General features: G+C 43.4%; 1 protein-coding gene across 6 annotated transcripts in view; it reads right to left on the reverse strand.

Annotated features, from left to right (window-relative positions):
* COL22A1 (collagen type XXII alpha 1 chain) overlaps window positions 1-19,610 on the reverse strand; it is a 263,481-nt gene that overhangs the window by 93,992 nt on the left and 149,879 nt on the right. For all 6 annotated transcript variants that reach the window (XM_049819464.1, XM_049819483.1, XM_049819493.1 and 3 more), the window contains 5 exons: window positions 14,987-15,040; window positions 13,336-13,389; window positions 11,928-11,981; window positions 6,989-7,042; window positions 4,068-4,112 (listed from right to left, as the gene is read on the reverse strand). In XM_049819464.1, the coding sequence (XP_049675421.1) occupies window positions 4,068-4,112; window positions 6,989-7,042; window positions 11,928-11,981; window positions 13,336-13,389; window positions 14,987-15,040 (261 nt within the window). The remainder of the gene's footprint in view (window positions 1-4,067; window positions 4,113-6,988; window positions 7,043-11,927; window positions 11,982-13,335; window positions 13,390-14,986; window positions 15,041-19,610) is intronic.

The raw sequence follows: 19,610 nt of genomic DNA on the forward strand, positions 1-19,610 counted from the left end.
AAAACTCCCCCTTCAAACTTCTCTAGAGTAAACAACCTCAATACTTTCAACTTTTCTTCATGGACATGTTTTTCAGACCTGTGATCATTTTGTTGCTCTCATTTGTGCACTTCCCAATTTTTTCCACATCTTCATTGTAGCTAGGTGCCCGAAACTGGACACAGCTCAGGCTAACTTTGAGCAGAAAGATTATTTAACGTTTTATAGAGTACAGCTCCTTAATCAGTTGCTTCCGATCCGTAGCAGTGCGCAATTTGTTCTCCTACACATACGAAGAATCCTGCAGCTGCCCCTTCTCAATGTCATTTTCTGCTTTGGGGGATTATGCTTTCAAGATGATTTTGAATTCTGACCCCGACCTCAACCATACTTCCACATTCAAGCTTAACATATTCCATATTTTATAATCCAGGTCCTTGATGGAGATGATGACTAGATCAATGACATACTCCCTACTGAACTTCACTATTTTCTTACAGATTGTGCCCCTTGCCCATTCCAGCCTCTTTAGTTTAAAACTCTTTGAAATAGGGACTTTCTCTTACTCTGTAAAATGCTTAAAGCTTTGTAAAATGAAACATTGATTTTGCTTGGATCCTGCACACAAAGCTGAATATAAATTATCAAATATGCACACACAGTGCCACTGTTAACATAAATGTGCATGTAAAAACAAATTCTACAAGTACAAGGAGTGACAGCAAAATATTAGCTTTAGTCTATTTTTTTTAATGTTTCAGACATTTTAATTCTGATTACTATCCCACAGGATCCCCGTTATACCTCTGTTATTATCTGCAAACCAACACTTAACAGCACTGGATTTAATTAGCTCCTTTTGAAAATGACATTGATTCAGCAAGTCAGAAATGGATTTGCAAATCAATTTATTTCTTCTTCCCTTTTAAAAAGTCAATCAGTCTTGTAACATAAATGTTATTTCAAAATTATGTATCCAAGGAATGAAATAGAGGGACCTGTACCCTACAGAAAGCAGCTGAAAACCAGCGTCAGACATCCAGATCTACTTGCTTTTGTGGCAATATTTTCCACATTAAATGGTTTCCTTTGCACTGACTGAACTACGAGTATCCTGAATTTGAAACTTTCAGTAAGCAACAGTCTGGTGGATTGCTGACAAAATGTGCAGTGTATCCTCAGGAGAATTTTTAACATCGATACACTGCAGCAACGAGTACTTCACACATGCTGTTTTAGCTGCCAAAACAGAAAAGTGTCAATGTTCTTACTGCTAGTAATGGGGGCTGGGAAAGGCACATGTATTATTTATACAAATGTATACAATAAAGCTGTTTGAAAACATGCCAAACGATTGTGCTTTCAGTTGTTTCTTCAGAAAAATCTGTCATTATAAATATTTTTCATTCTTTTTTCCATTCTTTAAAAAAGGCTATTTAGAGAAATTTTTTTTTTCCAAAAGAAAGAACAAAACCAATAAAGTTTTATTCTCAAATTTTCACATTAAGACTCCATTTCCTTCTCCTGTGCTCTACTGGGGTTTTTTTTCTGCTTTTAACCAGTGGAACAAAATGGTGAACAGTCATAAGCAACCAGGGGAAATCCCAATTCCACTGAAACTTTAGTGCTGTTTTCTGACCTCTACCAGTTAGAAAGTGTAATGATTAATCGGAAAAATGATTCCCTAAGAGTCTGCAGGGCCCTGGGAAAAATTGAAGGAGAGCAAACCCACTGCACAGAGGGACCTGGCAGCAGCAGACCAGCCCTGCTGCCTCCTTACACGAGCTTTTCTCCAACACAACAGACAAGCATTTACAGGATGCACACAAGCAGCAAAAGCAATGCCCCATGTCATGTTGAACATGCCTAAATTAACATGCCAAGTATCACATACATATATGGCGTATGTTGGCAGGGAAGTGCATCATGCTTGTCTCTGCGGAGTCTGTCCTGGGCTCTACAGCGAGCCCGCTGGATGCAAAAGGACATGAGATATCAGTCATATTGTGCAGTGGCTCTCCTAAAGTGCAGGTATAACCCATATTAGTGGATTTGAGAACCTCACTATAAAACCTCAATACTTACATCTGAGGTCCCAGGATATAAGAATGTAGCAAGATGTATTATGGGATATTTAGCCTTTTTTTGATACTACGGTGTAGATTCGATAGACCAATACTCAGTGCATGGGATAGTGCTCTCAAGTGATATATATAATAAACTTTTCTCCTCAGGCACAAAGAGACACAGGTTGCGTAGGTGTCAGTATTCAAGTTACAGAGTGAAAAGCAGACAAGAAAATATTTGGCCTGCTGAATTTACGCCCACTGTTTTCACAGTAGTTCAGACTGGTAGAAGTTCAAGCAATGGCAGTGGGTGCTCTGAGACCATCATTAAAGCCTGGAAAAAATCAAAGTACAATTGTTGTAGCAGAGATCTGGCTGCTTCAGGAAGAAAAAAAAAGGGGGGAGAGCTCTAATTGTGCATATCCTTTTAATGAAACAAAACCTAATTCATTTCTTCCCCACTTTAATCTTCCTCTAGCTTAGTCAGCTGCCTGCCCACACACAGCTCCAGCTTCCTCTCCCATCACAGTGATGTCAGAAAGATGGATTTTCTTCCGGGAGCCAAATATTCCAGCAGATTAGACAACCTCGCCTCCGGAAAAGCAGCAGAGGCGCACTGGCTAGACACAACACACTGAGCCAGCCCTGCAAAGGGCTGAGGCAAAAGCACAAAGAAAATGAAGTACAATCCAGCCTTTTGCTCTAGCTGTAGCAGCAAGGATAGATAATACAAAACTTGGTTGTGGCTACTCCATCATAAACAACAAAATAGACACTGGGAATGGACACCTTAACACATCATAAAGCAAAACACAGTATCTCACACTAAGGGTCTATTGATCATTTTTCCCAGTAGGCAAAAGCTTGGTGTAAATCTCTGTGTTTCTTCTCCAGAAGGAGATGGAAAGTGAGAAATGGGAACAAGGCCGTGCTAGCAAGCTAATAATTCCCTCCTTTGGACAAACACATATAGCCAGATATCGCTAAACATAGCTTGAACACAGGCAAAGCTGCCAGACCAGCACTGAGATATTCCTGTCCCAGGACCAGCTTGAGACATAAGCAAGACAGGACATTGCTCAGGGCTGCAAGCCACTCAGAGCTGGCAAGAAAGGCTCTGCTGCCTGTTTTGCATGCATGAGAAAAGGGGTGACGGGTCCGACTGAGAGTCTGGTGATGCCCCATCTCCAGCTGCTTGCTGGGGCACAGGAGTGCATCAGCACCCACTTCTCCGGGCACAGGAGTGCATCAGCACCCACTTCTCCTGGCAGGGACAGCAAAATACATTTGTGATGGCATTGCTGGGGAGCCTTGAGCACCGCCTGGCAGGTCATCAGCAGATACATCTTTGAGGTCTCTCTGAATACAATGAGCAAACTGAAATAATAAAGACATTGCGTTTGCCCAGCTCTCCTTTTAAATGCTTATTCCAGGTATAATAGACACTTGGTCTCTTTCTTGAACCATAAACGAGGTTCAAATTCCAGAGTGTCCTGTGCTCTGTAAAACAACTATTCCCAGACAGGGGAGAGCAGAGAACTGAGAAGCAGCACCAGTTGGATGAAGCCTTTAACATAGAAACTTCCTGATACTAACACTGAGCTTATGGTGTTGGGAAAAGACAGAAGCATAGGAAGTTGGATAATCTGAGCAACTGCAGGGAGACAGGGAAATGCTGGATGCAGACATGGTCAGCAGCAGTCAGTGGTCATTCGCAACTCTCAGACAGTGTACACAATGTGGACACCCTGCTAGATCTCCCCAGTGGCATACCTTCACTCCTCCATCCCTGGCTACACATAGAAAAGAAGTCCCTAAATGTGTGCTTAGTAGACAGCAGAGATCCGTGAAGCCCTTCTGCGCTCCCATAGGAGGTCATTCCCAGACACCACGAGTTGCTGCAGCGCAGTGAGGAAACTCCATCACCAATCACCCTCTGGAGCTGCTGGCCTGGCAGCCTGCCCCATCTAACTTGCAAAGGCAAAGAGCAGCCTGGCTTTTCCTAGCATGCAGCAGGAATACCTTGTCACCTCTGGTTCCCTTTTCTCCTCTTTCTCCTTGTAGACCCTAAAAATAAGAAGAAAAAGAGATTATAAAGCTCAGTCCAAGTAGAGGCATAGTTATCTCCTCTAATTAGTCACCAAATCACTGTGCATGTCTGCACAATCTATTCAAGTGAACCTCAAGGACATTTCCCGTGTTGCCAGTCCTCAAAGTTGGCCACAAGCATGGTCTAAGCAGACTTACAGAGCAGGGATGGCCTGTGGGCCCAACAATGCCTGTAATATTATATTGCCTGCAGACACATGACCCTCCTGCCAACAGCAGTGTGGAGGAACAGGGAACACACCACAGCTGCAGATGGTCTGGAAAACAACCAGTGCTCTGCATTTTTCATATTGCTCGTAAACAATGAGGACTTAGGTAGAGGACAATACTGATGGAAAAACCTATCGCATAAACGAGCAAGAATGCCCATTCCTGGTGGGTTTGGATGCAGTAGCTAGGCAGACAGCAGGTACCTCTGAAAACTGGCAAATGGTAGACAATCCCTGCCCTAGAGGCCCAAGCACGTTTTTGTGCTGTGATTCCAATGCCAGTGTTCATCTGGACTGCATAATTCATCTCCTCCAGGTACACCAAAACCATTTGCTGGGGCTTAGCTAGAAGAAAGACAGCAACGCTAACGCAGGGAATTGACTCAATGGGCAGGAATGGATTTCACCTTCCTGTGGTATGGCAAGCACCTTGTATTTTACCTTTATTGTAGCAATGGAGCAACCAACCAGTAGCTACAGGCAGACGAATACGCTCAGTACAACTGCCAAAGCTTAAAATGCTTCTTATTCTAATAATACATTTGTATTTAAACTTCAATTTATTTTACACTATAGCAGAGGCTTATCTTCAAACTAATGAGAGCTACATGTCTGGGTTTATTTGGCCCTTAGGATGATTTAGATAATTAAGATTTTCAGATATCAGGCCACAGTTGACTGTGAGCAAACTCTGTACAGCCCTGACCATCTCTAATAACCCAAACTGAGCCGGCACAGCTTTCCACACTGCCAAGAAATAATCCTACTATTCCCAAAAAGCAAATGGCAGGAGGCTCAAAACTACGACTCCTTTAATGCACTAATAACTATGGGGCCCTCATGTAGACTGAGTAGATGATTATCACTTTGCTCCTCCCCAGCAGCACAAGCCAAATGTCAATCTTATGATCGAAATGGACAGGACCCTCAGTAACAGTGCACCACATGAGAGCTTTGCTTCTCACGCAAAAACGTGACTCAAGGAGCAGGAAGAAAGTGTTCTCGTAGCTTTGTCTGTTTATCTCATTAATACTGCAAGAGTATACCACATGGGCAGGTAATGCTGCCCCCATATTCGTTGCATCATCTTCAAGTCTAATACAATTCAGCCTTAGACCATACAGGGAAACAGCATCCACCTGGGCAAAGACAAAAGTGCTCAAGCTCTTTTGAACAAATTGCACCCCTTTGTAGGGAATTGTAAAGCAAGCCCTCGGCTGGCACAGGGAAATCTTTCAGTGCATGAGCACATCTGACATGCCACTAAAGTGCACTGACGTATGGTCATAGAATCATAGAATATTTTGGGTTGGAAGGAACCTTTAAAGGTCATATAGTCCAAGCCCCCTGCAATGAGCAGGGACATCTTCAACTAGATCAGGTTGCTCAGAGCCCCGTCCAACCTGACCTTGAACGTTTCCAGGGATGGGGCATCTACCACCTCTCTGGGCAACCTGTTCCAGTGTTTCACCACGCTCATTGTAAAAAATTTCTTCCTTAAATCTAGTCTAAATCTACCCTCTTTTAGTTTAAAACAATTACCCCTTGTCGGATTGCAACAGGCCCTACTAAAATGTCTGTCCCCATCTTTCTTAGAAGCCCCCTTTAAGTACTGAAAGGCCACAGTAAGGTCTCCCTGGAGCCTTCCCGTCTCCAGGCTGAACAACCCCAACTCTCTCAGCCTTTCTTCATAGCAGAGGTGTTCCATCCCTCTGATCATTTTTGTGGCCCTCCTCTGGACCCACTCCAACAGGTCCATGGGTCTTTCCTGTGCTGGGGACCCCAGAGCTGGACACAGTACTGCAGGTGGGATCTCACCAGAGTGGAGTCGAGGGGAGAATCACCTCCCTCGACCTGCTGGCCACGCTTCTTTTGATGCAGCCCAGGACACGGTTGGCCTCTTGGGCTGTGAGCACACATTGCTGGCTCATGTCTAGCTCTTCATCCACCAGTATCCCCAAGTCCTTCTCCACAGGACTGCTCTCAATCCCTTCACCCCCCAGCTTGTCTTGACACCGGGGGTTGCTCCGACTCAGTCGGGTCCTTAAATCTCAGAAAATCCCATCAGCCTTTGCAACACCAGCTTAAAGGCTGCCTCCATAATTACCAAGGTGAGACCACAAGACAGAGATGCTAACTTGATTGAATCTGATTTATTTTGCTCTTGCTGTCTGTTCATTCAAGGCAGGTTCGTCCCCTGAGGCCAAAGGCTATTCCCTGACAGTTTTGAAAATATGATTGGAAACTTGCTGAGAGGGTGGTATTTATTCTTGGTGTTATGATGAAGTTTTCAAGCACCATATAAATGGTGCATCGACACAGACCAAAGCAATTGCATTACAGTGGAAGCATCACAAAATCACTAACTGTTATCTCAGCAATCAAGTCATTTCTACTGACATCTCTCTACTGGCTACAGGTCTGTTCTCATTTAAAGAAGTCAGAAGAAACTCAATGAAGGCAAGAAAATGTCACTATTTGGACATAGTACAGGTAAGTGGTCAGACATACCCTATACTGCTTAATATTAATACTAATACTAATAATAAATATCTGGGCAGAACACACTGAAAAAGTAGAGATAGTTTCTAGAGTGTTAAAAATTTAACAAGAGACTTGACTTACCGGTGCACCTACATAGCCTTTAATTCCTGGAGGACCCTGTTTTCCCTCGGATCCCTGGCAAGGAATTGAGATACAGTAAAACATCAGAAACTGTTTCACAGAAAAGACCAAGAATAAAATCAGTTATTCAGAATTGTAAGTTGCCCTCCTGGGCTCACAGGGAGCAGTTGACGCTTCTTGACTGTCTCAGTGCTAACACAGAGAGCAGTGTCTGACTTCCCAGCTACTTACCCAAAGGGACACCCCAATGTTTTCTTCTGTTCCCAGCACTCAGAAATTAGCAAGTTTTATCTTTCTGTTTTCAGTTTTGCCCTACAAAGGCAAACTGTCCCCTGCAAGTTCCTCTACAGGTTATTTCGGCAGTTTTAGCAACATCAGTCGTTGCCTGCCTGTTGTGTGCAGGGTGATTGAGCTTTGTCTTGGCTCCTGAACACAGCGTTGGTGGAACAAAGCACAAGCATACATTGCTGCAAACACTGCAGCAAAGGCCATATCCCAGCATAGACGAAGCACAGACTTCAAAATGTTATATATTTCAAAGAGTAAATGAAAAGAAACAGATCTGAAGTATATTGCCCAATGTTTTGTTTTCAGCATAAGTGGGAGAAATGCAGGAGGATCAGGTACATTTCAGCAGTCCTTCAGCTGGTTGCACACTGACTTTCTCCCTGGAGAAGGTAAACTGAAATGGAGAACAATCTCATTGTGCGTTTTTATGTGTCTTACAATGCCTGCAAATGGTCTGGATCCTCAGCTGAACAGGCTCAGCACTCAGAGCCATCCTATGGAGACACCCTGGGCCTGACAAGTTGACCATAAGAACTGTTTTTGGCATCTTGTATCACCTATTTGACTGATTATTCTCTTACTTATCTCACTTACCTTGCCCCCGTCTGGTTAACTCCTGTACTGGGTGGCTGTAGTGGATAAGGATGTCAAAACTGACCAAGATTTTATTTTTAAATCATTTCTACATCTCATATTAATAGATGTTTCTTATTTTAAAAAAAATAAAATTAAAAATGCAAGATGTGTTTGCAATGAATTATTAGCAGAACTGAGGCTTTTTTGTCCCGATGCGAGTACCCAGGAGGCTAGTCATGTCACACCGCTGTTTACACTTGCCTTACCCCAAATGACAATCTCATTTGGAGCAGTCGTTAAGCACAGTCCTGGCAGGCGGGCTGGACTGTACTTGGCTATGTTTCACCACTGCTTTAAGGAATGCATTGCCAAAGTTCCCTTCCCTCTGCCAGAGAGGACTCGACTTGTTAAAGCAGATGAAGCTGTGCCCTGAAGCAGCTCATCAGCCCAGCTGTAAAGTGGCTGAACCTGTGTTAAGTATGGAAGTAAACCACATGGCAAACTCAGGGGGGAGATTCACAAACAGGTTAACAAGAACTGGGTTTAAGCACAAGCAAAGGTGGCTCAGATCTGTACAACATCAGGCACGTGAGGACCTCTGCAAGGTCAGGAAGCAGTGCAAGTCCTCTAATGGCAGAGGGGGAGCAGCAGGCATGCACTTAATCTCTCCCTTCAGCCTGCAGAAAAATACTACTATCAAAGTCTAGGCAAAACCCCTACAGAAATAGAGGCCTGCTCCAAGTTGTCCAAATTATGAAAGTCCATAGTCAGTACCATTACATAAAATGTGGTTATAACACTCAGCAAAAATTGTAGATAGAGAAACTGAGTTTGTCTGGACAAGAAGAGCTGCTGATCCTACTCAAGGCCTGTGCTGAGATCATGTCTGGTAAACCAGAGAAGCGTGAGACCTTCAACAGCTGAAGCAAACAGGAAGAAGGAAATTTGTCAAAATGAAACTCTTACCTAATACTTTATATTTCAAAGGCTAGATTATTTTTTTCCCCTCTCTCTCTGTTTTTTCTATCAAGTGCAGATAACTGTCAGTTCAGATGGGAATGCTATAGCTATCTTAGTGCCATAGCAATGACAGCCACGAAAAATCTCTTTAACCTTTTATTAAAGATACAGAAAAAAAAGAAGGAAAAGGTTAAATATTTGCTGCAGGATTTTACAGGCTAAAGGGCCTGGTCTCAAAAATTGAAGCTTTGTTTCACAGCTATAATATCATACAGTAAGGGACCTGAGCTATGGCCTTTTTTCTCTGGACCCACTTACTCCATTTAAATTAACCTGCCAGGTCCCACATATTTATGTGGGGTATTTCTTGCCATCTCAGACCATGTTCTATAACCAGAAGCTCCAACACTGATTAGCACAAGGCTGCCTTTGAGAGCTTTTCTTTGTTTCACCAGCTCATAGCCAGCAAGATCATACATCCCTCTCGGTGAGCAATGAAATTTACCCACCAAGTCTGATGAAAAAGAAAAAAAACCAAACACCAAAACCCCCCACATTTTTACAATGAAGACACTGAGCTAGGAACAATCTCCCCTGGAGACTTTACTAAGCAGCAAAAGCAGTAAAACCAGAGAAGACATACTGATGCCATTTCATTTCTGTAACCCATGCATGTACCCTAACAGGCTCATCATCCATTACAGTACCTCTGTGGATTGAAGTCCTATTACCAGAAGTCTGCAGGACCCTTATCTGTGCTACTGGAAGCTTCACATAATTAACAAGGTCTATAAAAGCTGCGAGGCCCCTCCTTAAAAGAAAGTGCTGGCAATTCCCACTGAGGCAAAAGACTGGAAATCCCTCAGCCAAGCAGATAAATGGGGGGCTGTATTTCCTGGGGTGCAGGTACCGCTACTGAGCATGCACTGCGCTTGCCTGGCTCAATGCAAATGAAGATGGATTGAGCCGGGAAGGACCACATCCCAGCCGACCAGAGAAACTGCAAGGTAGCTCTCCATGGAGCCTGGGGTAGAGCCCAGAGCCACTGTATTAATACTGATGATAAAAATAAAAATAAGTGATCTGGCAACAAAAAAATCATTACTACGGTAATTGGAGATGTGACCTCTCTGATTGCCAACTCCACCCATCTCTCCACACGGCGAGCTAGCTGGGCATTACGCTGAGGAGGAAAGGAGTGTGGATCCATATATTAGATTTTAAAGCCCTGTCAGCAAAGTCAGGATTGTTTCTTAAAATAGCTCAGGCCAGAATCCAGCTCAAGGACACTGCACATAGCCAGTGCATCCCTTGAGGTAAATAAAAGTCACTGTGAAAGCACACGATCATTTTATGTTTAGCCACTGAAGCTGAGAGGCTGGGGTTAGCCAAGCTCACCTTTTCCCTGGGAGCGCTTGGCACTGCTTAGTCAGATGTCTTTAGGTCCAGCCCCACCAGCACCTATCCTGCCCAGCCCATAATGCTGAACTTCTGTTAAGCACTGCCTCATTACTTGGCTGAACTAGGAGGTGCCTGATGATCCTGGCGGGAAATATGGAGCATTTTCCAAGATCAAGCCTTTCTGCAGGTAGATGTAGATGCCTCAGTTTAGCTCGGTTTGTAAAAACTTTGCAAAGCAAGGGTGAGGAACTTCATACTACAAGGAGCATCATATAGCCTACTGGTTTGTAATTCCACTATGGGAAACATGCAGGACAGAGAGAAAACATGTATTTATTTACATGATAGGAGAGATGCAGCTGACAGGCATTTGTGGATGATGAAATCAGTTCGTATCATCCACTCCCAAATGCCACTGAAGGACAAAACAGAATCCGGAGTGCCTCCACTCAGCTCAGCCCAGCCCTGCTTTGCAGCTGTCATTTATCCCCTGCTGAACATGCAGCCATGCAGCTTCCACAATCAACCCCTTTGTGTTGCTGAAGGCAATACAGCTCCTGCAGAGAACTGTGGGATGGCTGCCAAGTATTTCCACTAATCCACAAACACACCATTAGTTCCGATACCCTCCTGATGAGACTTTAGGAAATGATGAACATTTCTCTCTATGAAAAAAAGACATTTTGGAGAAAGGGCTTCTCCACAGCTGAGGAACCCAGAAGGACCTATATAAATGAACTGCTTCGTAGAGTCCTCTCCGACAGGCCCAAGTGACAATGAGGACTGCATCTGGAAAAGTGTTCAGGTACTTAACTCCTATTTGAGGACAAAGGCATCAGTGAACTCAGTGGAGGATTTAGATGACTAGATACGACCCTTCCAGAAAGATGTGATGCTCAAAGGTCTTTGCTTGTACTGGAACAGAACTAGGCGAAGTAAATTTGGGCAATCAGCCTGTTGTCCTTGCAGCACCTTTCATAGGCTGAACTGAACTCGGTGCGTACGATGTCCCTGAAAACACACTTGTCAATCCAGTATACCATCTTCTTTTTGTGTTATAACAACAAGACTGAAAACAGCTGATGGGTAGTTATACCCTCAGTAACCAGGGAACAAGGCAATGAGAGCTGAGACTTTGAAAAGAGATTAAAGAATTGCTCATGAGAAGGGCTTCAAAATTTAGGCACATTTCTGACGCTCAGCTAAGTCTCACCAGATCTCCATTCAGAAGCACTTTGTTTGAAGCAAACTCAGTGATAGAAGCATTGGCTCAAGTTCTGTATCACTTTGCCACTGTCTACTGGTACAAAATTGAAGCTCCCAAAATAGGCAGAAACATCCAGGCTAGGCTTTCTCCATGATTTTTTATTTCCTAGTCATATGGTAGGGATAATAATTCTCACCTGCATCTTTGTGACAGTTGGGAAGTCTTACCGAAGACATGAAGCAGGGCTTATGTACCCCAAAATATGTTCTCTTCACCTTTTCCAGCTATGCTGTTGATTGAACAAAAGGTATTTCTTTTTTTTTACATACCTTGCCTAATTGCTGATAACTTAGCAGACCCCTGATGAAAATGAGCATTCTGAGTTTCTTCATTCACCAGTGAGAATATCAAAAGTCATAAACAAAAAGTAATTGAAGCAATCCACACACACAAAAAGTCAATGAAAAAAATATGCCTGCCCATGTAAAGAAGAAATGGAAAGTTTACCTTTGGGCCTGCTGGCCCAGGCAGTCCAAATGCTCCTGGCTGTCCTGGTTCACCCTGCAAGTAACAGTAATATCAGTGGTAAAAGCTAATCTTTTATATATAAAGGCTAGTATGGCTTAAAACAGTCATTACATACAGCTTTAGAAATGGAAGCTCTATGCAGTATCGACAGTCCTGAGTACTATTATCCAGGTCTGAAAGTTTGTGGTGTACTTTCTTCACAAAAATAAAAGCAGAAAGAGACGAACCGAAAACTGAAGCAGCTATTTATCTCCTCTTCAAACACAACCACCTAAGTAGCAAGAAATGAGTTCCCTAAGTTGTGAACAGCTTGCACCAACTACAATCTACAAACACGGACTCCTTGGAGATAACATTATGCACTTGTTCTTGAATAGTGACCTTTCAGTGCAATAAACACATCCTATAAGAAATTCTGCAAGTCCAAGTATGTCACTGTCCAATCCCAGACCATGCCATGTGTGGTGTGATGGGATGAAGTTGCATCAGTTCTGGAAGCTATATTGGAAAATTATCACAGTTTTTCCAAAGTGGGACAAGTGTGGCACAAAGCAGAATCAGGATGTAAGTAACGGGGAAAAAAGAGCTTTTCTGCAGTGTATCACTACTTTTGTGTATGCCTGCCCTTCCAAAGAGTCCTTTCCCCAAATCCCTCCAGTCACCACCAAATGACTGCCACAAAGGGTCAGTGAATGAGATGATAAAGGTCCACCATTGGGATGAAGATAATTCAAAGGGATGGTGATCAAGCAGAGGAAAGGAGGGAAACCTCTCAAACGCACTTATGTAAGATACTGGAAAATGTGTTTGTGGTTTTATGCTTCAACTGTGGTCCTCTTAAAGGCAGTATTTGGTATGCTGCAACCTTCTTTGAGCTAATCCTGCACCTCTTCCTTTGCTCTTAGCTTTCAGCAGTACACGAGAGGAGTTCAGGTCCTTGCTTCTGTGACCGAGACCTCTATTTCTCTAACCCCTGTCCGTTGTGGAAGCACAAGATGGCCCCCTGCATCCCCCTGCCATCTCCAGTAGCCGATGACTCTGCCAGACTTAAAACAAATGGCCAGGCTCTGCAGCTGCAGCTATTAACCATCACAGCAACAGCAGCGGGTCCCAAACCACAGGCTGCCATGACTGCCCCCTTTCCCATCTTAATGGTAACAGAGCTTCCCTGGGAGCCTCCCAGGACGGCTAATCCATACGACACCTGCCATTGCTGCAAATGTACAAGGGAGAGTGCTGGGGCTATTAACTTCCTACCATTTGTTTCTGCTGTTCCTAAAATGGCCATACAAATCCCCAAGACATGTTCCACTCAATACAGATTGATTTTCACTGCCTGCCTTGCACTGAAAGGCAGGGATTACATGGGAGAAACAGAAAAGCTTACGGCTTCTCCTTTTGCTCCGTCCTTCCCAGAGGGGCCAGGTGAGCCCAGGGACCCCTGTAACAATAACAGAAATATCATCAGCACAATATCAACACCCGTTGCAAGTGCAAGTATTTAAGTAATGCATCAAGACAAGAATAAAGAACGAGAAGAATCATTTCAATACAAACATGTATTATTTACACTCTCTGGAAGAGCTGCTGCTGACATTAACAGACTATGACCGATTGATGAGCTGTTAATGAGGAACTAGGCACTCTTGGCCACTTAACTCATTCAAGAATAAATTAATATAAAAGCTCTGCAGCTAATTAGACAGGTAACCATTGAGTCATCTTAATATCATCTCCCCTCAGCCTGTCTGTCCACCATTCCATTGTCTCAAAAACCTGCTGTTTTGTAACTAAATACTGATTTTTCTTAGTTTGTTTTTTTTTCCCCACTCTTTGCTTGTACAGCATCCATCCCAAAGCTCAGAAGCCTCTAGGCACAGCTATAATGCACATAAGTAATGAGTCTAAAAGCAAACAGAAAAGAAGCCTTGAAAAACTCAAGCAGTCCTCAGGAACTACCCTGGCCACCAGGAATTCTCAGAGCTGCGAACGTGCAAAGCCATAGAAAACAAAACCAGAAAACCAGACACCACTTTTTAAATCTTCCTATGCACCAGGACAAATGGAACTAAATATGTTGAGGTTGGCAGCACCACAGCTAAGGGGGATAGCAGCAAATGCAGGGAAAAGGCAAGTTTTGCTGCATGCAGCTGGCAATTTAAAGAACAAATGGAGAATAGAAAGACAACAGACACAAAACAGGCAAGACAATGTACACGGTGAAGAACTGGCTTGGTGTTTTTACTTCTAGGCACTGCAGCACTTTCTTTTGAAGTATATTGTAAAAAAGGGCTCAAATGAGAAAGAGACATGGGAAATGCAAACTGCCACTCTGGGCTGTCATTACACTGAGCTGGTTTGTTGTGTATTACTTGGAAGGGGATTTTTCCTTCCAATCCTGAACATTTGCTATTTAACAAGAGGTGGAAAAGTTTAAATTCCTAAAATACCCCCCGCAAATTATGTTTAAGGCATTTCTGGCAAATGTGTCCAAAGTAAGTATTAGTCAACAGAGCAAGCTTGGTGTAGGATAGGGGGGTTTTCTGGTGTTGTTTTTTTGTTTTTTGTTTGTTTTTTTTAAGATGATGACACAGTAAGCAGCTAAAGGCCATCTCAGTCCAAAAGTTATTTATGTTCAGTGCAAGAAAGGACATGAAAATCTCGGCCTTCTGTGTCTCATATTGATGAAACACTGGTGTTTCTGTATGTGGAGGCATTAGCACTGAGCTTTGATTCTGTTTCACCCTTCTGTTTTGGAGTTTTACAAAGTTTAGACAACATTCATACCCTTGAGATGTCAACACATTTGTCAAATATTGCTGAGCATTGTCAACAGGTTTAAAGATTTTAAGGCGCACTTTGCCAAAAAATAGTACAACAACGCGGTCTCTTTTTCTTAGCATCTTGCTAACACAAAACAAGAAAACACAGAGGTAAAACAAAAGACTTAGAAGAGGGCCTGTTTTCATTAGCCTTCCACAATAGCTTTATAAACTTTTAAACTTTTCACAGTATAATTAATAAAGAATTGGACTTACTTTTTCTCCTTTATCACCTTTCAGTCCAGGAAAGCCAGGGGGCCCTTCTTCACCCTACAACATCAATGGAAAAAAACCCTCATATGAAATGCCATACCATTCTATGACATATTTATGTATTTTAGACAGCACAGTTATCATCTGTTGAGAGCTGAGGACAACTTCTCCTTGCTGTCAAAATGCTGTTCTCAGTCACCTGTAACTTGCCCATGTTTGAACAGGTTCACTTTCAATTTTCCATTCCAGCCTCTTCCTCTGGCTGATCCCTCCTTCCTCTCCTTTTTGTAAATACCATCCAAAACCAGTCTTTTGCAAAGAACAAGATTAGAGACCTATCGTTGTAAAATAAAACTATTTGAAACATAGAAACATTTCACTGAGAAACTCTCCTGTTGCCACATTTCAAAGCATGAGGACTTGAAATTTGGCATGGCCAACTTACTGTCACACTGAATTTCCAATGGCATGGAAATTTTTTGAAAAACCTAACTGTGGGAATTTTTTCCCCTTTACCTGCTCACATTAGGCCCAAATGTAAGCTTGGAAGCCACTCCATTTAGACCTTATCAATAGGTACTTCTCGTAGTCAAGATCTAACTTCACCAAAGATTCAGAGTAGGTTTCAGTCAGACCTCTGTGAACAGAGCAGGATTATTCCTGCAGTCATGGGGTACTTGGTCGTGATCCAGCAGCCTGGCTACACCTGTCCTGCATATTTATGCTCCAACTGATGGCATACAGGTTCCAGCATCGCTGAATTTTATAAGAGAGAGAATCACAGAATCCTTTAGGTTGGAAAAGACCTTTAAGATCATCGAGTCCAACCATCAACCCAACAGCACCATGCCTACTAAACGATGTCCTGAAGTGCCTTGTCCACGTGTTTTTTGAATACCTCCAGGGATGGTGACACCACCACTTCCCTGGGAAGCCTGTTACAATGCTTGATAACCCTTTCAGTGAAGAAATTTTTCCTAATATCCAATCTAAAACTCCCCTGCCACAACTTGAGGCCATGTTCTCTCATCCTATCACTTGTTACTTTGGGGAAGAGACCAGCACCCACCTCACTACACCCTCCTTTCAGGTAGTTGCAGAGAGCGATAAGGTCTCCCCTCGGCCTCCTTTTCTCCAGGCTAAACAACCCCAGATCCCTCAGCCGCTCCTCATCAGACTTGTGCTCCAGGCCCCTCACCAGCTTGGTTGCCCTTCTCTGGACACGCTCCAACACCTCAATGTCTTTCCTGTAGTGAGGGGCCCAAAACCGAACACAGTATTCAAGGTGCGGCCTCACCGGTGCCGAGTACAGGGGGACAATCACCTCCCTGCTCCTGCTGGCCACACTATTTCTGATACAAGCCAGGATGCCGTCAGCCTTCTTGGCCACCTGGGCACACTGCTGGCTCATATTCAGCCGGCTGTCAACCAGCACCCCCAGGTCTTTTTTCTGCTGGGCAGCTTTCCAGCCACTCTTCCCCAAGCCTGTAGCGTGTTGGCAAGATGTTGGCATGAGTCCTTTAACGGACTGTTACTGGTGTCTCCTCTATCTGAACCAGTGGACATCCGTATATGGGATGTAAAACCACTAGCACTGCTAGCAAATGACATGCCACAAAGCAGAGCTAAATGACTGAGAGCTTTTCCCCCCATCTGCTTTTGTAAAAACCCAATAACATAGAAGAATCCTTATGAAAGAGCATTAAAGTGGCTAAGCAGTTGATGCATATATTTCTAAGCTGCCTGTATTTACATGAGGACCACCTACATATGCACATCAATTCAGGGCAAATTCTGCAACATTCAGTCTTATTTGTGATGGGTTTTTTTCTGCACGAGTAGTCCAGCAGACTTAGATGGATGTATTCCTAGGGCAAGGTTCCAGTCAATATCAGAGTGACAAAATCCAGCCTTATATTTTTTATAAGTATATTTAGCACTTAAAGGTTAATAAAAGATAGTAGCTGTAAAGTATCTGTGCTGTATGTGCAAATTAAAGTCATTAGATACTTTTATAATCACATTTCTTGTTAATTGAACCTTCATGAAACACTGTCTAGAATTTGCAATGCAGCTAGTAGTAAAAAATCAGATCTGCTGTATTTGATTGGCTCCCTAATGAGATAGAAAACCCATCAAATAGCAAATGTGATTTTTAAGGAAATCATTTGCTCTAAGAGGTCAATATAACTTGAAGGAACTGCGGTTCCATGGCAAAGTGTGCAGCATAGGTAGGAGAAAGATTTGTGTCTTTTCTATGCAAAGTAAAGGAATATGTTTAATAGGCTTCTTCTCTTGCCTTTTTTTTTTTTTTTCCCTTTCTTTTTCTTCATGAAGCAGCAACTGCTTGGCATAGCTGAACAAATTAATCCTAGCATCAGTCAATAGGTTTGATGCACAGTGCTCACAGAGCCATTCATGCTGGACAGGACCCCGTAGGGTTTCTAGTCCAACCTCCCACTGAAAGCACCATCAACAGTGAATTCAGACCAAGTTGTTCAGGGTTTATCCAATTTGGTGTTGAAAACCTCCAAAAATATGGTTACTCCTCTTCCCAGATGCAAACGGTAACTTACCTCCTAAGCCAATAGCATCCTAGAATAAAGGCTTTTTCTTTTGCATTTTTTGTTAACTAAAGCAGCATGGTTTTGTGCTTTTGACTTTTAACAGATCTCAAGCAGCTGCCTACAAAGATGTGAAGCCCAGAGCAGATCTGTCGGTCCTCACAACCAAGAGGCTGCATGGGCATTTGCAGGAAAGCGCTGTAGACTCTATCCCACTTGGTGACCATACATACCAGTTCAGGTCAGCCTGAACTGCCACCCATGGACCAGGGTCACCAAGCAGGGAAGAAGGGCTTCAGGGATGCACTGTGCTCAGGGAATATGCGATCCAGCAAAGCCCAGCACTCCAAAGAGCTCACTGAAGACATTTTCTTTACTTGTATCTACTGCCACCGCCTCTCTCTTGATGCATAAACTGAAGCACCGCATGCCACACATCAGACAGCCTGGCACAGAGCTGACCCTTCACTGGAAATAAAGCTAGAGTTTTACCAGCTTGCAGGGGAAATCTTTGTGTATCTACCAGCTTTACCAGTTCCTCCCCAAGGAGAAAACTGCCCAGAAGCAACCTAGACTCTAGAGACAGGTTTAACATCCCCTGGAGAACCACCCCTGAAGCCCACCAGGCTACAGAGTGGAAAGGGATCCTACTTGTGCCCCTTCCACTGACTCCCCATCAACCCTGGCTAGCTGCTTTGTATCCCTCACTAAACAGAAAAACCTGTCAGGCTAAGGGTAGGTTCAGCAGATGTTTGAAACTTAATAAAAGCACAAGAAGAGATTGTGTTGCCCATGTCAAAACGCTCACCTTCACAAAGTGAACTACATAACCTACAGGAGCGAGCAGTGGAAGAGAGCAGGAAGCAGAAAAGCATTGGTGCTGCTGTGTTACATAGTGCCAAAGTAGCCGCGACAGACTGGGCTGGGCATGCAACCAACAGCTTGCACCCTTAACTCACAGCCAGCTGCCAAAACCCCCACTGAGAGTGCAGCTAACTGGAATGGAGTCATGTTGCCAGAGTAATTTACTTAACTAAGCAACTCTTTTTTTTTTTTTTAAACCGATCAACTTCATGAACTGCATTGCAGAACAATCACCTCCTCTTTTCACTTGTCCACCAGAAATATTTTTTTTAATCAGGTAAAATTCCAAGCATTGTGGGCAGCATGCTGCTAAGACCTAGAGAAGTGCTGGCGTACCCAAAAGGTATCTGTTCCCTCTCCTCAATTCCTCCAATTAGGTCAGCTGGGTTAGCAAAACAGCTCACCTCTCTCTCCAGCATTTGTGGATTGAGGGACTCTGCCAACACATCTATCCTAGAAACCATTTTCTAAAGCCAGGGAAAGTTGCAGTTAGAGAATGACAATATTGGCCAAAGAAGAAATCACAGGGGCCTGAAATAACATTGTTCAAGAGGAGTTCTTGCTGGGGAGGTTACAGCTTCAGCAGTTAGGCTCAGAAGGAAGGCAGCAGATTTTCCTGAGTACCTTCCCCTTTCCAGGCTCATGAGCATGCTGTCCTTTTCTTATCCACTAGAAAACCAGCCACTTATGTTTAGTTTTCATGCTCTGTACTGCACAGCCAGTGGTCTTTAATCAAACATTTCCAAAGTTAGCAAGAGAATAAACACCCTCATTAGCTCACAGTTGATAAAATACTTGTCCAAAGAACCTAGATTTGGCAAGCTGCCATCTGATCTAAAGCAACCAGAGGACTTTTCGTGCAATATGGCTATGGAGTGCAGTCACACGGAAGCAGATACTGCCGAGCAAGACAGGGCAGGCAGGTACTGCAAGCACTGAAGTCAAATACTGACACAGACCGTGAGTATACAGAGGTTACATAGCACACAGGTAGCTACATATTTCTACAGATGCCATTTTTCACTTTTCAGTAGTTGTTCTACGATTATTTACTTGAATTACAGCAACGCCTCATTTCTTCCCTGCTTGGGCCACTCTGCTGGACTCTGTATTAATAAATATTAAATGACAGTCACTCCAAAGCTCAGTTTAAAATTGCAAGCAATGTGTAAATATAATAAAGAAATAGCAGAGGCTGA

Source organism: Accipiter gentilis, chromosome 2, assembly GCF_929443795.1.
Source record: "Accipiter gentilis chromosome 2, bAccGen1.1, whole genome shotgun sequence".
In the NCBI taxonomy this organism is placed as follows: Eukaryota; Metazoa; Chordata; class Aves; order Accipitriformes; family Accipitridae; genus Astur; species Astur gentilis.